The sequence below is a fragment of the Phasianus colchicus genome, chromosome 1 (genome assembly GCF_987193195.1).
Source record: "Phasianus colchicus chromosome 1, bPhaCol1.hap1.1, whole genome shotgun sequence".
In the NCBI taxonomy this organism is placed as follows: Eukaryota; Metazoa; Chordata; class Aves; order Galliformes; family Phasianidae; genus Phasianus; species Phasianus colchicus.
This window is the reverse complement of record NC_143436.1, coordinates 16,038,518-16,058,070: the sequence shown is the minus strand read 5'-3', so window position 1 is coordinate 16,058,070 and position 19,553 is coordinate 16,038,518. Positions and strand designations below refer to the sequence as shown.

Sequence of the window (19,553 nt, the reverse complement as noted above, 5' to 3'; positions counted from 1 at the left end):
TTAACATCAGTCAGGAACAGAGAGAAATAATATTTCTTAATATTCTTGTAAATGCTCTGGGACAGTATTTGCTGAGCTTTTACAGTAAACTGTGATTTCTCCTGAAGCACAGGAGAGGGAGCAGTTGAGCTACAAAACAGGAAAATGTTTTGAGTCAAAGTATCATTTTAGTTAAAGTGCAGTTTCAAAAACGACTATTAACTACTGTATTTGGTATATAGTCAGTCAAGAAATTCTTTTTTGTAAATAGTTATTTCTAGAAACGGCCTAGAGATATGTACTTGATCTTTCCTGATTTTTTCCCCCCATACTATTGGGTTTCTTTCTCCCTTAAGCATTAATGAACATCATGGCCCTTATTTTACTCACTTTGGCTGCCTCTCTGCTATTCTGACACTGCAATGCTGCAGGCTGCTGAAGTTAACTGAAGTTAAATCACTTCTCTGTTCTTTTTCTCCCTGTTCTTCTGTGAAACAGAACACTTTCACCCTCTTAAAGACAGCAATCAACCATATCAGACTAAATAGATGAATATACATACTGTCTTACTAAAATGTACTCAACCACACTGGATTTTGTATTTCTACATGCTCACATTGCATGTTTGCTCAAAGTTTCCAGAGTCCAAGTTTCTTTCCTCATGTCTGCAGGGTACACACCTAGAACAGGTTCACAAGAACAGTTCTAGCAATACAGATGTTTCATTTTACTGGGTTCTTGTTCACCATCAGATAGTTGGACACATACATAATATCCTGAGATAGATGCCCAGGGTAAGAGATGGCATCTCTTCATCAGTGCTGAGCTGCCTTGTTCAAAAAAGGTACCTTGTGCCTGGAACCTGACACTGACCACACCAAGCTCCTGCTCACGGTGATCAGAACAGACAAGACAAGACAGTAAGGCAGTGCCCACAAGGGCACTGGACTGCACAGGACATGCAGTCTTAGCCATACTATCAGATCTACAAAATCTTTGTTTTAGGCCTTCATCCAGCTCTTACAAGGCTTAGCTTCAACAGAAGCCAGCATCTATGAGAACTTCAAAATATGAAATGAATTTACAAAAATAAATACAAGTAAGTACAAGTGGTAGAGGCTTGGTACTAATAATCCAGTTATTAGTATCACCCATTTCTAAGAAAAATAATGCAATAACCAATGCATAAGGCGTAGGATTGAAAGGAAATCAGTGACAAAAAGTATCAAGGACATAACTTCTTAACCTGAAGTTTTATGTTAAGATAAAACAGCAATAATCAGATAAAGCTCTCTAGAGAGAATTCTTATATTGTTTTCGTTGGGTTTTTTTTGAGGTTTTTGTTTTTTTGTGTTTTTTTACAGCTTCACATTTTAAAGTATTTTACAGCAGTAAGGAAAGAAAAGTCACTTCTTGTATGTTACTATGCTGCAACACATCAAATGCTAATATTGTTTAACAATTAAGGTAGGAGGGAAAAAGCAATTAAAAAAATCTCTGCTTGAAGCAGAAAGCTTTAAGATATGCTGTAATTAATAACGCTGTAACACAGTAACAGATTTAACATTTCTGGTACGCATAATCTAAGATGAAGAACTTACCCTTTACCTGGAAACAATAACTTCAAAGCAACTCAAAGCCTCATGTTTAGTAAAGCTATAGCAGCAGTGAAAAGAATGATGCAAAAAACATTACAGTATTTCCTTGCATTGCCAGCATTTTCTATTATGACTTTTTTTTTTTTTTTTTTTTTTTTTTTGAGCCTCCCTCCAACAGAGATTTATTATTTCTATTCTGGTGATAGGTTTAAGGGTTATTTTACTTTTGGAAGATCATGTGCTCACTCACTTTCATTCAAAATGAAGCATGTACAATGTTTTCATACCTGTTTCCCCCAAGAGAGTCTTGGAGTAGTCTTGTAAGCTTTGAATCTCTGTATGGTACATGAGTTGCCTTCTTACTTTTATCTCCCAGTGCACTTATTACATTGCCAAGAGCCAGCTATAAAATACCAAACCACATAGCACAGAAGTTAAACTCAATTCCTGAGTAGATTTGTTTTCAAATAAGTTAAAAATTGGGGTCATAAATTGTGGAAGAACAAGAACACACATGTAACTTAACATACTAAGAAAATATTTCTGAATGCTTTTCATGTTGTACAGCTTACAAATGCTAACAGAGAATCAAATGACTTGCAGTCTTGTATCCTCAGGAGAAAAGAGCTTAGCACAATGGTGTGCACTGTCTATTGATATCTCACATCAGTAACAAACTAAACTTAGAACTACTTCATGAAAGAGGGTAGATTTAGGGTAGATATAAGGAAAAAGTCTTTTATAGTCAGCATAGTGAAGCACTAGAACAGATTGCCTAGAGGTGTGGTGGAAGCCCATCCCTGGAAACTTTCAAGGTCAGGCTGGATGGAGCTCTGAGCACCTGATGGAGCTGCAGCTGTCCCTGTGCATTGCAAGGGAGCTGGACTAGACGACCTTTAAAGGTCCTGTACAACTCTAAGGATTCTAGAATTCTGTGTAACAAACATTTTGTTTCAATGACTATTAAAACTCATCTATGTCCCTAACAGTAGCCATATTCTTTTTAAAAATTATTTTTATCAAGCTGCTTTATGATAAGCTTAGAATAATACATGGAGCGTTACTATGATAAACAGAATTTGCTGCTCTGTGGATAAAAATCTTCAAATGCAAATTAGTTCAAATATTTAAAGCTTTAAATTATGTAGTCGATGGCAATTGCACTACTAAAAAAGCTTTATTTCATGTTTATAATCAGCCAAACATCTGCCTGTAAAGTTACTTTTAATGCACAACTCCGCGTATTTTAACAGGATTATTCACATGCAAATTAAAACGCATTCCTCTAGGTGGCATTCTGCACAATCAATTCTTAACACAGTCTTGATAATGTTTTACTGTATCCAACAGCAACAGAAATGTATATACTCCACTTTCTGTAAATGTTCGGAACTGTTTAAACCACTTTTGTCTGTGTTTCCCAAAGCTGAGGGGTGGAATTCATGGAAAATGAAAGTTTTGTGCTTATGTAAAATACTATTTTCGCCACTTTCATTTTCACCCCTGGACAGCCTGTATCTCATTTCCTTAAGGAAACTAAAACCCTACATTTCTATTGACTCTGTGTTCATGTCAATGATGAAACTGAAGTGGATTCTCTTCCACTGACTACAAAATATAACCACTGTCCTGATAGTAAGAGAATCACCAATTAAAGTTCCTGTTGCATCCCTGATACTATACACTAGACCAGGAAAAAAAATATTTCAATATGTTTTCAAACATGAAATGAACTTGTGCTATTGAGTCCTCAAAGAGGAATTGCAGAGCCTACACACAGCCAAGTAGCTAAAAACAAAGGTGCAAAACCACAATCTTTACTGATAATCACAAGTTCTACTTTTCAATTGTACTCATAATTAAGTACAATATTTAATAGCTAATTAAAAAAATGCATAAAGAGCCAGTACACAGATTTAAAAAAAAAAAAATGAAGTGATGCTATCAATTAAAATGTTTTATTTCCACTTTGAAATGTTTTGCCTAGGGTTGTTTTACACTACATTTCATAACAGTAATATAGAACCAGCATTTAATTATCAGTTGAACTTGTCCACTGTCCATGCTTTTCATACCTCTACTGCTTGCAAACAACTTGCAAATTTCTGCAATTGTTTGAGTCTTGAAGGAATTTAAAAAACTAACAAGTTAAAGGAACTCCACAAAGTATTTTAATTCTCTATACTTCACAACAATTAATAAGCAGTATAACTTTCTAGTTAGGGTCTAGTGCAACCCAGAAAACATAAGCAAGCTAGAAACTTGTAAGAATCAATATGTTGATCTATTACATCTTAGGCTACAGGCCTCATTTGCACATGATGTACTTCTACCTTTAGGAATTATCAGAAGCAAGGGATTCAGAAATAGAGTCTGTACCAACAGCGTATGGAAACTAATTGCAAAATCTTACTAGTCCACAGTTGATGGAAATGCCTTCTTTTGCTCTTTCTCCCGTAGCTCCCGTTCGCTTTAACCTTTCAGATCCTGCTAGGTCAACAAAATGGAACTTGGCAGTAAGAGTTTCAAACTCATTCATCTCAGCAGATTCAGATATTATCCTGTTGTCAGTGGCATTATCCTGAAACAAAGGAGAATCCACAAAGCTTGGTAAGATCCTTTATGCTAGTCAACCACAAAGTTCTATCAACAATTATTTACAGGAATAGCTTTTTGTCACATCTATCTCTTCCTTATATACTAATTCTCTTGTAATAGCAACAGCATTTCTTGAGAAAACCTGTTTCAGTAATACTAACATACCAGCCTTTAAGACCCACCTCTAGATGCTAGTCAATATTTATTATTTCTGAGTAAAGCCTACAATTGGTTTTTTGGGGGATAAACAGATGTTTACAAAATATTAAATAAAATGGTTATGATATTATTACCATCCAAAATTACAGAACAACTTAGTTCATAAACCTGCCAAACAAACTGAAGTTACTTTGATTTTACACCTCTCCAATCCCCATAATCAGTTTCATTGTGACTTATGAGCTCAATGTTGCTTCACACATTTTTCATGCCAATTTTCCCACCAGCCAGCATTCCATCAGTACTTTTAGTTTGACCAGGAAATAAGGACAGCAGAAGGAACATGGAAAAAAGAAGAGCTTATCACAGAATCATAGGATGGCCTGGACTTTCCTCTCTTTTTGCCCCAGGGGACAGCAAGAACCAACACTTCCAGCATACCCCAGGCAGCACAGCTAGTCTGCCAGGGAAATGACCACAAGCAGGGACTGGCTCCTTAGCTTCTTTCCACTTCATACTTCAAAGCACAGCAATAAAGTTCGCTTTTAAGCATGCAGGTGCCCTGGTCATCCATCCCAGAGAACACAAGCACAGTGCCGGCAGCCATGGAGAAGCTGCTGCCCTCATAACAAAAGTCTCCCAAAACTTACACTACAGAAGGCAGCAACAATGGAAAGTTGAGCAGGATTTCTCCCTGCTGTCCGTGAAGGCTTTGTATAAATTTGAATCCGGCAGTATTTATGGGTCTGGCCTCTGCTCTCCTGAATGCTGCAGGGAAAGGCAAGGGTACTGCCCTCACAGCTGTGAGTCAGGATCCAAAAGTGTCCTACTCCAGACACTGACACAATCCTGCTCACATCTCTCAAAAACAGGAAAAAAACACAGCCTGTCACAAAGCAGAAGGCAGTGGCCATCTCCCCTTCTTCATGCCAGCCTCTCTCAAAAACCAGGCAGGACCAGAGGAAAGTCCTGCAGGGCTCTGTATTTGAGCTGAAACATCCCAGTTGCTGAAGAGTGCCCACAGCAGGCAGGCTGCTTTGTGATGCCCCTGGGTGAGCCAGGCAGTGAGCCATGTGGACAGCTTCAAGCACAGCCTCCGATCTGACACCTCCACCACAAATGATTCAGGTGCCCTGAAATTTCCTCGCTAAGTGAGGAGTCAGCTGCCCTCACCACCAGGTCCACAGTTCTGATGTGCAATGCAGGAAGAAGTGCTTCTAACAAGGGTATAAAGCAGGTCTACATACCACAGGGGACCAGACAGCAACCCTCATTTTGCCTGCAAATGATTATTTTTAGTGTTAAAAAAATAAAAGAAAAAAAATCCACCCTCCCCCAAAATTATTACAAATCCAATATACTGTTCTACGTGCTTAAAAACACATTATCTATGTACCTACATACTTAGGAGTTCAATGAAATAACTGCATAAAGTTACAACATCTAAACAATGAACTGATATAACTAAAATAAAAACACCAATCATCAGAATTTTATGCTTTTTTTTTTTTCTTGCTCCTTGCTGGAATACCCAGCACTTTCACAGTTAGCTGACTGCAACCTTAAGCCCACTACCTGTTAAGACACTTAAAAACACTTTTCCAATTAAAGACAAATTATATTTTAACGTGGTTACTGGGGTATGTTGCAAGAAAATACAGAAGAAAACGCTAGAGGAGAATGGGCAGGTTCATGTAGGAGGCTGCAATTTATTGTTGCCTCTGGCTAGAAGATGGTTACATATGCACAGATTAAATCAAATTATTATAATGCTTAGCAAATTCATCGAGCATGATGATGACTGTAGCATCTTTAGTAAGTGTAATTCATATGTCAATTGCTGCCAAAACAATATTCACATTCTGAAAAATGGTTAAAGTGAAGCCAGCAAATAACATAATCACAGCAAAGACACGTACAGTGTTAAAAGCAGGACAAACTCTGGTCTGACATAGATGTATAGTAAAGATAGCATGTGACCGTGAGCTCTGAACATTCATCTGAGTACTGGCCGTGGTTCGAGACAAAGCCCCCAGCTTCAAGCACTGCATCATCTGGAAAACAGACAAAGAAGGACATTGCATGGTTTGCAATTTAAATAAAATGTGCTTCTGTAACACCTATTGCTTTGGTTTAGATACAAGTAAGCTTTTTCTCCTTGTTATCATTTCAACTCCAACATGCAAAAAATAGTAAGACTTTTAAAATAAGGTATTTCGTTGTTGTTGTTTGGTTTTGAAAGAAACCATTTGAATATTTGTAGCCCTCTTTTTACTGTCCCTTGGTAATAAGATGGCATTTCCATTCATCTCTGCAAAAAATACACAACTTCTGTACTTTCTGTACAAAAACATACAGTACAATGGCACTGTATCAGAGCTGCAATGTACAGAAACCTTTGAATGGCAGTTTACCTCACATCAGTCATCATGCAAAGTTTTCCTGTCATAGGAAAAAGTAACATGTAATATTTGGGAGATTAGATTTACATATAAGTCAAAATTTTATTTTCCAGTGGAACAACACTGTTTGCAAATGTCTATTTCTGGAATTAAGAGAACACTGATATTAGACATTATATTTCAGTCTAGAGAGAACAAAAGCAAATTTCAATTTGCACCCAAATTGTCTAAGAGGCAGAAAACTGACGTTAGCAAGTGTAAACTCTATTTGCTCACTGAACAGAACGCTAACTATGTTTGCTTCTTTCTTGTTTGTTGAAGATTTCCTCAGAATTAAGTTTTGAAAAGTGTTACAACCATTACTGCATCAGGATGAAAAGTAAGAATTAAGTGTGAAAGGTATAATGATGTTTAACAAAACATTTTTAGAACACATTCAGTATGCTACAGAGAAATTTATTTTCAATGGTCACCTCTGATTCTCCATTCACAGTTCGGGTTGTAACTCCCACTGTATAAATTCCTCCAGCTGAATCTTCATGTATTTTAATATTTGATTTTTTATTCTTTGCATCAATATCACGAGTGGTATCAAAGAGATCAAGAATTTCTTCATTGTAAAGCTGAGGAGAAAAAAAGGCAAAAAAAAAAAGTATATTATGTAAGAAAAGAATTCCTCCAAAGACTGATATGTATGTGCATGGCACACGCAGAAGGTTCTAAATATCCACCATATGCCAAGGCTTTCAATAAAGGATGCTGTGAAAAACACAAACTTACAATGACAATAGCATGACAGATGGAACAGCTGCAGATCTGCACATCTTACTATTATGCCACCCTAAAAATCAACAGCTTCCTTCACACAGTCAGACTCTAGAGAATTATCTGGTGGGCCTGGGTGACAGCAGACAGTTTCTGTTTTGTTGGTTCATTTGGCTGAACCCTCCTCCAAGCTCTTCAAACTCACAGCACCTGCTCTACTTCCACTGCACCTTTTCTCATTTTCTCCCTTTTACCATAATAGCCCCACGTCTCTTTCTCTTTTAGATCAACTACTCCTGCCCTACAAAGAATTTACCACGTAAAGGGAAATGTTACTGCAGGGAAAGTTTCAAACTAGCCTCAGTACAAGAAAGAAAAACAACACTTCCTTAAATTGTCACTTTTAGGGTGAGTTAGTAAGTTAAGTGAGTTAGTAAGTTAAGTGAGTTAGTAAGTTAAGTGAGTTAGTAAGTTAAGTGAGTTAGTAAGTTAAGTGAGTTAGTAAGTTAAGTGAGTATGTGTGTGTGTATGTCACCAAATCTGTCTATTTTAGAGAAACAGGACTGTTCCTGGCACAGGCACTAACATTTCATCTGAAAAGTGTTGGTATGGTTGCAATCAGGATTACAATATTGCAGCAACTCACAGCTTTATATTGTTGTATTCAGCTACCAGTCTGTATTTTGGGACTCCTGCAGTCACATCTGCAATGTTTCATTTTGTTTTGTTTTTAAGACATAATACAAATATCCACAAAAAATTCACTTTAACAGTATGGTTGCTACCCCTTACACTACAACTACTGCAGCTGCATAAGCAGAAAGAACATTGCAGTTCCTAACATTCAAACTGAGAGAGAAGATAACAGAACAGTATTTCCACTGTCCTTTTTCAAGTTCAGAATTCTCTCTAGGCAATCAGTAGCCAGAGAGACTAAAATCACTGCTTAAGATTAACAGAGACAAATCAGTGCAGTTTGTTAAACTTTAAAACACTTACAGGTACAGAACATTGGAAGATCTAGTTTACTTCAGCAATAAAAAGACCTACAGCTTTTCTTTGAGGTAATACAAAAGATTACGTCGTATTGTTTTTCTCCCCCCACTGTTGACAAAGTTGTGAAATACTGAACTAAATATTACACATTTAAAACAAACTCTTTCTGCAATTGATTCTCTCTGTTAATAGCATGTAAGTGTCAGATTTTATATTTTGGCAGAGAACATAAATATTATAGTCAAAGCAATCAATCTAGAAAATAGGTATATTGGAAGAAGTCTCAGCATAAAAGCTGTGAGACTTAAACCAACAGCTGCTGCAAAACAGAATGATCATGAGTTAAAGCCTCTCATTGGTAGCTGTGCCTACAAGAACAAAAGGAACTGCTTTTCTGCAGCACTGAACTTGGGGTTTCTCTGGGCCTACTGGAGGAAGAAGTAGTGACTCAGAAGCCCAGTTCTATGCCACTGAGAATCACAAAGTATTTTACGCTAAGTTTCTTTTTTCATTAAAGAAATCGACCAAGTACTACTGAACAGATTTTGAGAGCTGAAGCAGTCTATGGGAAAGTTACACAAACAGGCTAAGCATGGTTCAAGATGTAAAGCATTACTGATTTCTTGCTTTGTAAATTTCATGAAGAACAATAGACAAGCAACAGCATTAGCCCCCCCTGAGTAAATGTGTGGTATAGAAAAAGACAAATGACAACGACTGTAATTATTTCTACACTTCAAAATAACCCAGTAAAAAAAGCTACTAAGATAATTGGAATAAGATAAAAAGGCTCTTTTCATAAATTAAAAAACAACAACAAAGCAAACAAAATATATAGAATTTCCTTTTGAAATCTGGAAAATTAATTCAAAACATCTTGTGGGAAAAGAAAAGAAGGGTCAAAGTACCAACCAAAAAAAAAGCATTTCATTTGCTTTGCAAAATACATGAAGTTAGACACACAACCACATACATATGCACAGATCACACTTACCTCAAGGAACTGTGCGTTTACTTTAAAATCTGGAGGAGGAAGTCCTTGTTTAATAGCAGCTTGTTTCTTTTCTTCAATACATCTAAAAAGATGCTTAACAGCACGTGATATAATGCCCTGTTCCTCTTCTGTTATGTTGACATCAAATCCAGTGCCCATGGTGTATGTTTTGCCAGCACCTGTCTAAATAGAAAAGTGGTACTCACTAGAACATAAGGATTATCACAGTAAAATATGATTTCAAAACACTAATACTAGATAGAGATTACAAAGCCAGTTTATCATTTTTACAATACTAAGTGCAACAAAAATGTCTTTTTACAAAATGTGTAAACTGTAGTTGTCGGACAAATTGGATCTATGGATCAAATACAACACAGGTGGGGACAGTTCAAATTTTCATAACCTTTCTCCTACAAGCTTCCTCTAAGGTGCTTACATCAGCCTTGACTTATCATGTTAAGTCAAAAGAATAGTAGAGTAGTTAATGTTTTCAAATGAGACTGCTAATTAAAGCACCTTTTTTTTTTTTTTTTTTTAAAGTAAAATCAGCATTTGCAGTTCTCTACTGAAGTACATTAAACAGTTTGCTTAATTAAGATGTCTGAATATCACTCAGGAGAAATATTACCACTGTTCTCAACCTATACAAAGCATCTGTATCCAGACCAGGAAAACAGCTTAATTAAAAGTGAAGTCCTATAGAAAATAGGATAGCATGGGTTTTTTTTTTTTTAATTAGCAGGTCAAGTCCAAGACAAAGATAGTATCATGTTGTCAAACATAATCTACTAAACTGGATCTACCAACTGCTTTGTTTCACCAGGGCCAGACTTCACCTAGCTAACTTGAGATAAGACATTTAACGGTACTGAAATTCAGCATCCCACGAAGATCAACTTCCACGTAATAAATTCCTTAAAGAGAATTCAGAAGACAACAACGTCTTCTCTGTGCTCAATGATATTTCAGCTTTTAGCTAAAAAACTGTGCCTCATTTACTGATGGAGAGGTATCTGTTCTCTAGGAAAAGACTTTGGATTCTGATCCCTAGAAAAAGAGAAGCCTGGAGTTCTCCAGAATCCACTAACAGATACCAAACATCCCCTTCCCCAAAGCATCTGAAACTGTAAATGGATTGAGAACCACTCCGGAAGAATTTCAGTACAACCTACTTCTATAAATCAATAAATCAGTAGATTGAGTCATTAATTTGCATTGCTGCATTAAAGGGTGAATTCAGGAATTATATGGACTCACACTATTTTCACTACTACTATTAATTCAAGCCTACTACTCATGCACATCTGCTGCATTCCAGTTGCCATTAAGCACAGAATCTGTACAGGCTCCTAAGCAGTATTCTAAAGAATATCTTGTTTACATTAAAACCAAGCCACCAAAACCAGGTTCATGCACTGTGAAACTTAAAAGAAAGATCAATTATAAGAAACAGTTTGTGTTTATTTCAAAATAAATACTTTATTTAAAGTTGTAAAGCTTACCTGGCCATAAGCAAAGACAGTTGCATTATAGCCTTCAAAGCAACCTTCAATCAGTTTTTCTATACACTGTATATAGATTTCTTCTTGCTGTGAGTCAATGTTAAACACATAATCAAAAGTGAAGGCTTTATCTTTTCCCAAGAACACTTGAGGTTCACCAGGTGTAACGGATGTACAAATATGGCATCCTTCAATCTTCTCTTTGGCTAGCTGTGGTCTAATTCTGTTTTAAAAGAAACAAAAGGAACCATTAGAAGTTCATCATTAGAAAGAAGAACATACAAACAACATAAGAGACCTGAAAAAATAATTATTTTACTGACTGAAAAATTCTCATTTTTCAGGAAGACAGCAAGATTCCTGCTGCCTGAGCTAAAGTATTATGGCACAGCCCCACTCACACAAACATTTACACAAACAACAGCATCTTCCCTGAAAGTTCACCTATTAACTTCAAGCTGATGACTAGCCTGTAACCTTGGATATTTCTGTACATACAGGATGCATTGTTGAAGAGTAACCTGCATGATTTGTCTCACACCTTGAAATCAGACTTTCTAGTTTATCCAGATGACTTCTTGTATTCAGTGTAAAATGTTTTTTTTTTAAGCAACAAAAGTATGGAAAAGAAATGTAAGTAGTAATTTGGGAGCAGAGATCCCAAAGCCCACATATTATCTGAAAGTCCCTTTGCTATGACAGAAAATAAAGGAAGAAACACGAGCCTTCTTGCTTCTCACAGAAAAGAACACTTCCATGTAATCCTTGATTTTGCCTAAGCACATCTTCAAAGAAAAGAACATTTTTTAACAAGTTGTAAAGGTAAGAGTGTCCTAATTCCTCATTAATTCCTTACTGAGAAATTCCAGCTTTTATTTCAGTTTGTTCAGTTTCTGATAAACAAGTCTGAGGAGCACAGCCAACCCAGACTTCTTATATATTACAAATGTATTGGTTCCCTGCATCCACAGTCCCACGGTTCAGTCAGAACTGAATTCATGAACTAGCTCTGTGACTAAAGCAGACCGTGGAAATTTGTGACTCAATTTGTTTAATAGTTATATACCAGGAAAAAAAAAGCTGTGGCCAACATCATAGCATATTATTCCACTGTAATTAAATAATAATTTGTTTGCTGAATCAACTTCTCAATTTTTATTTATTTTTTTTTTTTTAAGTGCTTCCAGGTTCTCACAGAAATACATTATTTCAAAAACACGCACAGCCTTAAAGACAGTGGAAAAGTAAGGCTACAGGTGAGGGTGGTAAGACATCAGCAGTATAGCAACATGCATACAAAATCAGGGAACAGTGTATTTAGGTTCTCCATTCAAATCAAACTTCGGGAACTTGTTTCCTTCATTGTTGCCACTTCCAATTATGCCACATTGAAGCTGAAGATCTGTATACACAGAGTACACTTCAGGCATACTTCATACCCGAAGCTTTACAGGCTGCATCTACAGTAGTGTTTTGTTTGGAGTAGCTGCATCATTTTGAAGAAAACTGCCACAATATCTTCACCTAGCACATGCTGGTTTGGATCACAGAGCACCTGAGGCGTGCTCAAATTATACCCCTTTCAGAGGAAACTAAGCCAAAATGCTCCTCTGCAGGCACATGAAACTTGTTCCAGAACCTAATGGAAACATAAGGGTCCAAACATTGCCTACTGATCCACTGTGACCGTGCCAGTGCCTGCTGGCTGTTAAGAGACTCTGAATGAATTAGTCTGCTGCAGCCCACTTAAATTATATCACCAGACACATACTCTGATTCAGGTTAAGAACATCCTGCACAGAGCAATATCTTCTTTTTACTGCAGACAAGGAGTTTTTCAATTCAGGGATGTGCATCGCTGTCAGGAGTATTTCTCAGAAATGTTATGCTAAAGGCTTTGTTTTATCCCACAATGTGACACTTCAGAGAACAGCCATAATTCATTCCTAAGGCCTTGTGCACATTAATTTCTTTACAGAAAGTTCATTAGCAGCAGAAAATGCCTCCCTTGTCAGCATACCCTCTGGTACAGAGTGGGAATCAAGCAAACCTTTGAAAAACATCATTAGAGGAATGACTATAGGATGTATAAAACAGGCACAAATATTTCAGAGCTAGTATTTGCATTTGGAGTATATAAAATAGGTCACAGATTCTCTCTCTAATACACAATCATCCTTTTTCTCTTTAAGCAAAATAAGAAAAATCAGGAGTTACATAGCTCCTTTGCTAAAACTTGATCCACTAGCAGCAGCATCCACTCATCACAAAACTGACTGGCATATGTGTACATAAGCTTGTGATAAAGTTACTTTCTTCTAAATTAACAAACATTCTGTAATAAAGTAGCTTTTATTTCTAAGTAAAAAGCAATAGTCTTCAAAGTTCAAAGTGATACTCATCATACGCCTTTCCAAAAAAGCATCCTACGCAACTGGAAAGCAGAGCAGAATACATTGCAGCACATTGCCTATAGCACACAATATTTAGAAAATACCAGCTGAGTGGGATATGCCTTATTTTTATGCCTTTATGTCAGCCAAAAAGCAATGAAATGCTCATTCGCTTGCCTCTGCGCTGCTTGCCCTGGATTAGCGATCAATTGTTCTTCCAAGCACGAAGCTTGAGGGTTTCTGAAGTTCCAGACATGTTTCTTACTCTGCCTTTTGGTACAATGAAGCCTAAATGACTTTTTCAGAAGATCAAGATGGAAAACATGTTCTCAAAATTAAGTAACCTTTTCTGCACCCTTCAAATCCAACTTGATCCGCAGTTCCAAACAGCTTTTAGTACTGTCTTGTACAATGAAGACTGATAATTAATACCTTTTCTCCACATTTTCACTTTTTTCTTATGCTTAATGTTTCAAAATTAACTTTCTACACAGAGGGATTAATGCAATTATGAGATGTACCAAATAATTTTCTCCCTCCTGATACTAAATAAAGGCTCAGAATAACCACAAAGAAGAACCGCATGCGTAAAACACAAGGGATTTGCATGATTTCCAGAGATGATGGGACAGTCAAGCAGCCTGTTCTGCTGCCATCTGCAAAAGCTTTCCATGGCAGCCCTCCCAATAAGCTCCCCGGCCTGAAACTGAGCAGCACCTCCAAGCCAGCACAAAAGCCAGCACAACAGAAAGCTGCATGTGCCCGTGCGTGACTGCTATCAGACCACAGCAAGACACTGCTCCAGAGACCAGCAGAGTCAATGGAAACCTGTGACACAACCAGCAGAATTTCTTTCCAAAGACGATGTGCAGTTGAGAACTTCACCATCCAACCCGTCACGTGTTCGAGGGACACTTGTTGTTCTTAATGTTATTGATAAGTTCAGCAACAAGCTGGCATGATGAGAAAGCAACAAATGTCTTACTTTCAACTTGACTTATGAATCATCCAAGTGGATTACCTGAAGTTCATAGCTCTCAAAGTCTTTCCACCTGCACTAAGTGTGTGGTCCAGGGAGCCTCATGCAAGTCGATTTCTGCTCTAGCACTGCCATAGGAAAATTTCCTCCTCCCTTCCCAGCCCCACACATCAAATAGAAAAACTTTCTTATTTTTCTGCTTACAGCCAGATCTTTCCCACTCTCATGACTTAATGTGGTCACTTCTGCCTGCAAATCAGGCAGCGCCCACACTCTAAGATGTGAAAGAGTTCATTTTGGTCATTTCTCCTTGCCCAGATCGCAGTCTGGCAGTCTGCCACCAGAATTTTCTCCAGGACCAACACGACTTCGCCCATTTTGTCTTCTGTATGACCCCACTCCACCTGTTTTTCAGGCTACTCTCTTAATTGTATACAATCAGAGGTTTTCTGCCTATTTCCAATCACACCTCCTTAGATGTGGCAAATTCCCAGACATTTTACCGCACATCCTTCCCTCACCTCCTCTCCAAAGCATGAACGCACCCAACCCTTGTTTTTATGTACTTTTGCAGAGCCTCCAGGCCACACACATGAAACTTAATCCCCTAAATCTGTTCTGCCTCAGCACAATGGGACAAGCTGCCTAATTACAGAGGGTTAAAATATCCAGTGATGGCATTATCCAGTGATGGCATGGTAAGGCACTGCATTGTCCTGGAACTAATCTCTCAGTAGAATAGGTGCATAATGCCTCTCCTAAAAAGTATCATCAGCTGGAACTGACTCAGATTATACAGTTCAGGGGGGTCAATACCCCGTGTTATGCAAGCCATCAAACTTCCCATAATTAATTTCTGTTTAGATAACATTATAACACACAATGTTATATACACACTGTCATAGATATCATAGATATGGGGTTTTTTTTAAAATACACACACATACATCCTTTCAAGTATTGAACAGTCTTCTCCTTCTGCCTGTTCAGTGAAGAACCTCCTTGTTATCTAATTTTTCCCCTAGGAGCCCTCACAAAACTGATGATCTATGATCAAGCCCTCCTTTAATCTCTTCTTTCATATACTAAAGAAAATGAGATTCACTTTTTTTTAATTTTGCATCATCGTATTAAGTACTGTAAATTTTACTCAATCGTAACTAAGGGTAATAATCACAGTTACTATACACTTTTCAGCACAAGAACATAATAGCAATAAGCTAGAAAGAACTCCTACCAGTTACACATTAAGAGCAAAGAATCAAATTATTCTTGTTTTAAAAGTCAAAAGCTAAGTGTTGTAAAGAAGAAAAGATGCTGATGCTGTCCTCTCTAAAATTCCTTTTTATCAAACTCTTCTGTGGGGGAAGGACAGTTTTTGCCCTGGTCTGGAAAATGTAATTCCATATATAGCTCCAACCACAGGGTTCTATGCAGGAAAGTAACTAGCCAGCCTTACACCCGAGACTCTCCAACACACATCTCTTAGCAAGTAGAGCCTACTAAACTTCACACAGTAAGTTTCACCTGTGAGCATATGAAATATTAAACACAGGAGCACCTAATAAAACATTTAATGAATGGAAAAACAAAACCTCTCCAGAACCAGAATAAAAGAAAATGGCTTCCTGCCATTATTTCGGCCTCACAATTCCCTGCCCTTTTTATTACACTACATCCGAAGCCTGGGTGGGGTTTTGAGCAACCTGGTCTACAGGGAGGTGTCTCTGCCTGTAGCAGGGGGTTGGAACTGCATGATCTTAAAGGTCCCTTCCAACCCAAACTGTTCTAGTGATTCTATGATTTACACACATTAAATCACTCCTATTAAAAATATACCTTCAACATGGAGGTAGTAAGGAAAGCTAAAGAGATTTCATCCCAAAGATACACAACACTTCTGCTTTTCACTATTTTTGTTGACACACACAGAAAGCATGCTTGTTGCTGCGTTTATCAGCACTTCCAACTGAGGCCACAACCATAGCCACCAAGTGATTTGTCTGAACTAGTCAATCAGAACATTTATCCTTTATATCTCAATGAAGTTTACAGGCATGAAAAAAGCTGCCCCATGTCAAACACCAGGTCTATCTCGTTACCACAGCAATAAGGACCCAGGAACAAACCTTCCACCTCTCACCAGCACCAGCTCTGAGTTTCCATTCCAGCTGCCAGCACATTTAAGCACAATGCCACTACATTTCCATTTCCTGTGTAAACACCATGATGCTAAGAAATGAGCATGTGTAAAAATGCTTTTATTTAGGGAGCTGTTATTCACTAGCCTTTTGTGCAGATATAGCTCTGTAATGTCTTTCTCAGCATTTCCGAAGAGGTTGCTGGTAGCCAATGAAGCAAATATGAAAAGTCCAAGAAGTATTTTAGTGAGATTTTGCCCTGTATTTTTTTACCCGAGAAACATATGCATGTATCTACACTCCAACATTTTGTGTTAAAAAAAAAAAAAAAGAGAAAAGGTATTACAAAGCAATACCCCCACCTCCAACCCAACTCCTTCTGAAGGAATAACATAATTTTTTTCAAATTTCCTTTTAAACTACTTAAGAATAACACAAAAGAAAACCCCAGTTCAAGCCCAAAGCCCACAGCTAGTATTGCTCGGCAATCTCCCATCAAGGCCAGCCCTGCATTGCTAGGGGATCCTGGAGATGAAGTCCCAGGCAACTGTCTCGTGCCAGTGAGGTGGCTCTCTCAGAACAAGCCATAAATGCAGTGCAGCTTTGGTAGCCCTCGATGAGTGAAACCCTGCCTGCCTGTCTCAGGTGCTTACAGTGGCAGAAAAACCAAACCTTCATGAAGTACTTTAACTACTGAATGCATTATGAATGGCAGCCAGCCTTATAAACAAAGGCAAACAAAGCATAAGGCAAACTCTGCGTTCCTTTGTAACACAGTGCTGTCTCTGCAGAAAGTAACTTTCTGAATGCCTTAATTATTAGTATTCAGTGGTTTTGGCTAATCATACCATTAATATGGAATTGTACCAATCACTGCTATTACACCTACTGCAATTAAGTTGTAAAAAGGACATGCTCATGCAGTAACAAATAAGAAAGTTACAAGGATTTAGTACTATGCTGTCCAGCAGCAAAGCTGTGGCAGCTGAGCACCTGGCACAATTCCAGGTCACCCTCAAGGCAAAGGGGCCAGCTGGAGCCCCACAAGCCTGCACACCCCTAAGCCATGCACCCATATACTCAGCCTGGGCAACAAGCAGCAGCTCAGACGACTGTAACCCTATCACTCTTATGTAAGGCTTGGGCACTGCTCCCATCAGTGTTTCTCTGCAAAGTTGCCATGGCTGCTGTGGCCTACATGGAGCTCATCTTACGTTCACCTGGAGCCCATATTAATCCAAGGTCCAGGTGTAACTCAGCCGATAATTGCACCAAGAGAAGCAGATGTTCTGTGTGTATCAGTGCTTCCTGCCTTTAAGGATCCGAAAGCATTCAGGCATGTCAGGTAGGATGCAGATCCAAGTTTGGCAGTACCAGAGAAAAAAAAACATCCCACAGAACAAATGGATTATGTCCAAGGCTTAAGAACTGCAACAGACACAAGATTGGACAAGATGGACAAGATTTTATTTCAATGTCTTATTAAGATGCTGATAAGGAATTGGCATCCCTTCTGTCCACATGCACCCATTAAGCATAACTTCTAAACCATTAGCTTAAAGCATGCAGCAAGACTCCAAGATGCTATGTTATTAATAGCTGCCTTGTTTAACTAAAGACAGAAAATAAAAAAACCTTTTCAAAAACATGAAGGCAGAATACTTTTTTCTGTGCTGAGAACTGTCACGTCCAACTTGAAAATAACAAGACGACAGCAAATGGAGAGCTGGAATTGGATTTAGCTGAGGAAGCACACCACTCCTGTAAGTAGATTAGGCCAGTTCTTCCCTCTCTGCATGCAATCTCTACCTCATCAGCTACATCTTTCTTTCCTGTTTACACACCACTTTAATTCCACACAGACAAGTGCCCTTCCCAGCAGCTTGCCGCACCACAAGCTGGTGGTCGGGCATGACGCTGGCTGTGCCAGGCCGGGGCAGGCCCACAGGCTGCTGCTTTGGCTGGCTCATGGAGCACAGCATGGCAGCTGCATCTCTTGGGCACTCGCTTCTACTTGCCAGAAAACAGTGCAGCTGTATGATTTCATGTTAATTCTTGTGTGGTTCTGTAACAAGCTAGCAGGCCACGCGGCACTGATTGCCTGTCAGTGTGAGGATGGCGTCATGTGCTGCTGCCCAGAACAGAAAACACAGGGAGGAGGAAGGCCGGCCTGCCTCACACGGTCCTGCTGCCCTGCTGCTCCCTCCTCACACCTGGCTCCTACAGCAAGGATGAGAGACCCTCCAAAAAGACTAGCGGGCCTCTGACATATTTTGTTACAACATGAATGAATTCTTTCATCCAAACCTTCTCCCAGACTCATTTACTCTCTAGGGAGGTCAGAAATCCATAGCTTTTGAGAACAATTTGACTTTTGAGTGAGAGAGAGAGAGAGAGAGAGAGAGAGAGAGAGGAGGACTGTACTGCAGGATTTGTACAGGCCTCGGTTATTTCTGGTTCAAGACAAGGTCAGCAGTGCTGGAAAAGCAGCGTGACCATAAGCCTCCGCATGTCTGCCAAGCGCAGACCTGGCAGAGTTCCAAGTGCAATTTGATTACAGCTAAACTGATTGTGGAAATGACATTTCTAAGGCAAACAGACTTCAAAAAACTACTATTCTACAGTAGCACTTGCCTTGTTTTCTTTTCCCGAACGTTCAGTATTACACCTGTCTCTGAGAAAGTTAAATAACAATACATTAGAAAGAATTAGATCTAAGCAAATTGGGCAAAATTGAGTTTATGAATTAAGACCTGAAATACCTATGGTTTGTTACCAAGAAACTAAACAGAGTTATGTCCTCCTAAAACTAAATTAATTTTATAACAGACAGGAGTGCACATCTGCACCACACCATAAAGTCGTAAAGGACACTGGCCCTTCCTATAATCAATTAAATGTACTCCAGTACTGAAAGGATTACAGACACCTAATGCCCATATAGCTCATTAGCCCAAAGAGGCTGTCTTTCCTCATCAGGAAGCACAAATGAGTAAATTTAGAAAACAAGATGCATGAGCAAGCATCTCCACTGTTACAATGCA

At 38.5% G+C, this 19,553-nt stretch overlaps 1 protein-coding gene across 7 annotated transcripts in view; it reads right to left on the bottom strand.

Annotated features, from left to right (window-relative positions):
- KIF21A (kinesin family member 21A) overlaps positions 1 to 19,553 on the bottom strand; it is an 84,776-nt gene that overhangs the window by 44,213 nt on the left and 21,010 nt on the right. For 4 of the 7 annotated variants that reach the window (XM_031601187.2, XM_031601358.2, XM_031601272.2 and 1 more), the window contains exons 2-7: positions 10,997 to 11,219; positions 9,492 to 9,674; positions 7,210 to 7,359; positions 6,254 to 6,388; positions 3,991 to 4,158; positions 1,865 to 1,980 (exon numbers count right to left, since the gene is read on the bottom strand). In XM_031601187.2, the coding sequence (XP_031457047.1) occupies positions 1,865 to 1,980; positions 3,991 to 4,158; positions 6,254 to 6,388; positions 7,210 to 7,359; positions 9,492 to 9,674; positions 10,997 to 11,219 (975 nt within the window). Of the gene's footprint in view, positions 1 to 369; positions 467 to 1,864; positions 1,981 to 2,418; positions 2,498 to 3,990; positions 4,159 to 6,253; positions 6,389 to 7,209; positions 7,360 to 9,491; positions 9,675 to 10,996; positions 11,220 to 19,553 lie in introns of those variants that run through there. The other 3 variants (XM_031601436.2, XM_031601600.2, XM_031601519.2) reach the window with 3 other exon arrangements.